The following is a 1,643-nucleotide window of genomic DNA, read 5'->3' as shown; positions in this document are numbered from 1 at the left end:
GCGGGGTGAACTCGGCCGTGCCCAGCGGCTCGGCGGCGATAGGGGAGCGGGCTCCTGACGAAAGCGGAACTCGGCCGGGCCCATACAAATCAGAAAAGAGCCCGTCCGCCGCGGCAGAGGGGAGCGGAGCCGCGGGGGCAGGCACGCCGCCGCCGCCGCCGCCGCGCTGCACGGAGCAGCGGCGCCGCGAGAGCCGCCTCCCGATCCCGCTCCCGGCCGCGGCCCCGGCGAGCGCGGAGCGGCGCGGCGCGGGGCGGCCGCCAGCACCGCGCACCGGGCACCGCTCCGCACCGCACCGCACCGCACGCCCGCGCGGCGGACGCGGGGCACCATGATGAGCAGCTACGCGGACGCCGGGGAGGACACGGTGGCTCTGCTGGCTCATGACACCAGCGGCAGCAAGGAGCCGGAGCGGGGCAAGGAGGAGCTGAGCGCCGACAAGGGCCCCGAGAAGCCGGACCCCTCGCAGAAGCCCCCCTACTCCTACGTGGCCCTCATCGCCATGGCCATCCGGGAGAGCGCCGAGAAGAGGCTCACCCTGTCCGGGATCTACCAGTACATCATCAGCAAGTTCCCTTTCTACGAGAAGAACAAGAAGGGCTGGCAGAACAGCATCCGCCACAACCTCAGCCTCAACGAGTGCTTCATCAAGGTGCCCCGCGAGGGCGGCGGCGAGCGCAAGGGCAACTACTGGACGCTGGACCCCGCCTGCGAGGACATGTTCGAGAAGGGCAACTACCGCCGCCGGCGGAGGATGAAGCGGCCCTTCCGGCCGCCCCCGACCCACTTCCAGCCCGGCAAGACCCTCTTCAGCCCCGACAGCTACGGCTACCTCTCCCCGCCCAAGTACTTGCAGTCCACCTTCATGAACAACTCGTGGCCGCTGGCGCAGCCCCCCGCGCCCATGCCCTACACCTCCTGCCAGATGTCTGGCGGCAACGTCAGCCCCGTCAATGTGAAAGGACTCTCGGGCCCGGCCTCCTACGGCCCCTACTCGCGGGTGCAGAGCATGGCGCTGCCCGGCATGGTGAACTCCTACAACGGCATGGGCCACCACCACCACCCGCACGCCCACCACCCGCAGCAGCTCAGCCCGGCCAGCCCCGCGCCGCCCGCGGCCCCCGCCGCCAACGGCGCCGGCCTCCAGTTCGCCTGCGCCCGCCAGCCCGCCGAGCTGTCCATGATGCACTGTTCCTACTGGGAGCACGACAGCAAACACAGCGCCCTGCACTCCCGCATAGACATCTAGCCGCGCCGCGGCGCCYGCTGCTGCCCGCGCGGCCGGGCGCTCCTGGTCTTCCTCCGCCGCCGCCGCCTCCTCCTCCTCTCGCGAACCGCGGAGTTTTCTCTCTCGGTGCCCAAACGGTGGCGGCGGGGAAACGCTCGCCGTGCTCCGCGGGGGCTGAAGGCGGTGTGAGCGCGGCGAGCTTCCCCGGCCGCGGCCGTGCCCGTCTGTCCGTCCGTAGCCAGCACGGAGGCACCGCCGGTTTGTCTGTCTGTCTGTCTGTCTGTGAGGGCTTTGAGGGGGGCAGGCGGCAGAGCATGCAACTAAAAACAGGCGGTTTAGCCCCCAAAATTCCGCTCCTTCACAATTCGGCCTTAAACTGCGGGGCTGAGCCTTGGGGAGAGAAAAGCGGAGCTTG

At 70.3% G+C, this 1,643-nt stretch overlaps 1 protein-coding gene across 1 annotated transcript; it reads left to right on the top strand.

The window, feature by feature from the left end:
• Positions 1-331: 331 nt before the first annotated feature.
• On the top strand, positions 332-1,249 carry FOXL2 (forkhead box L2). The gene has a single exon (XM_026073078.1). It carries the CDS (start codon positions 332-334, stop codon positions 1,247-1,249), a length of 918 nt encoding a protein of 305 aa, XP_025928863.1.
• Positions 1,250-1,643: the final 394 nt, after the last annotated feature.

This window comes from Apteryx rowi, unplaced genomic scaffold, assembly GCF_003343035.1.
Source record: "Apteryx rowi isolate R43461 unplaced genomic scaffold, aptRow1 scaffold_36, whole genome shotgun sequence".
Taxonomy (NCBI): Eukaryota; Metazoa; Chordata; class Aves; order Apterygiformes; family Apterygidae; genus Apteryx; species Apteryx rowi.
Note: the sequence above shows the minus strand (reverse complement) of the source record. Positions and strands in the feature narration are given on the sequence as shown.

Bases quoted from the DNA above. Each gene is read 5' to 3' on its own strand.
- FOXL2 (XM_026073078.1), top strand. From the start codon at position 332: ATGATGAGCAGCTACGCGGACGCCGGGGAGGACACGGTGGCTCTGCTG.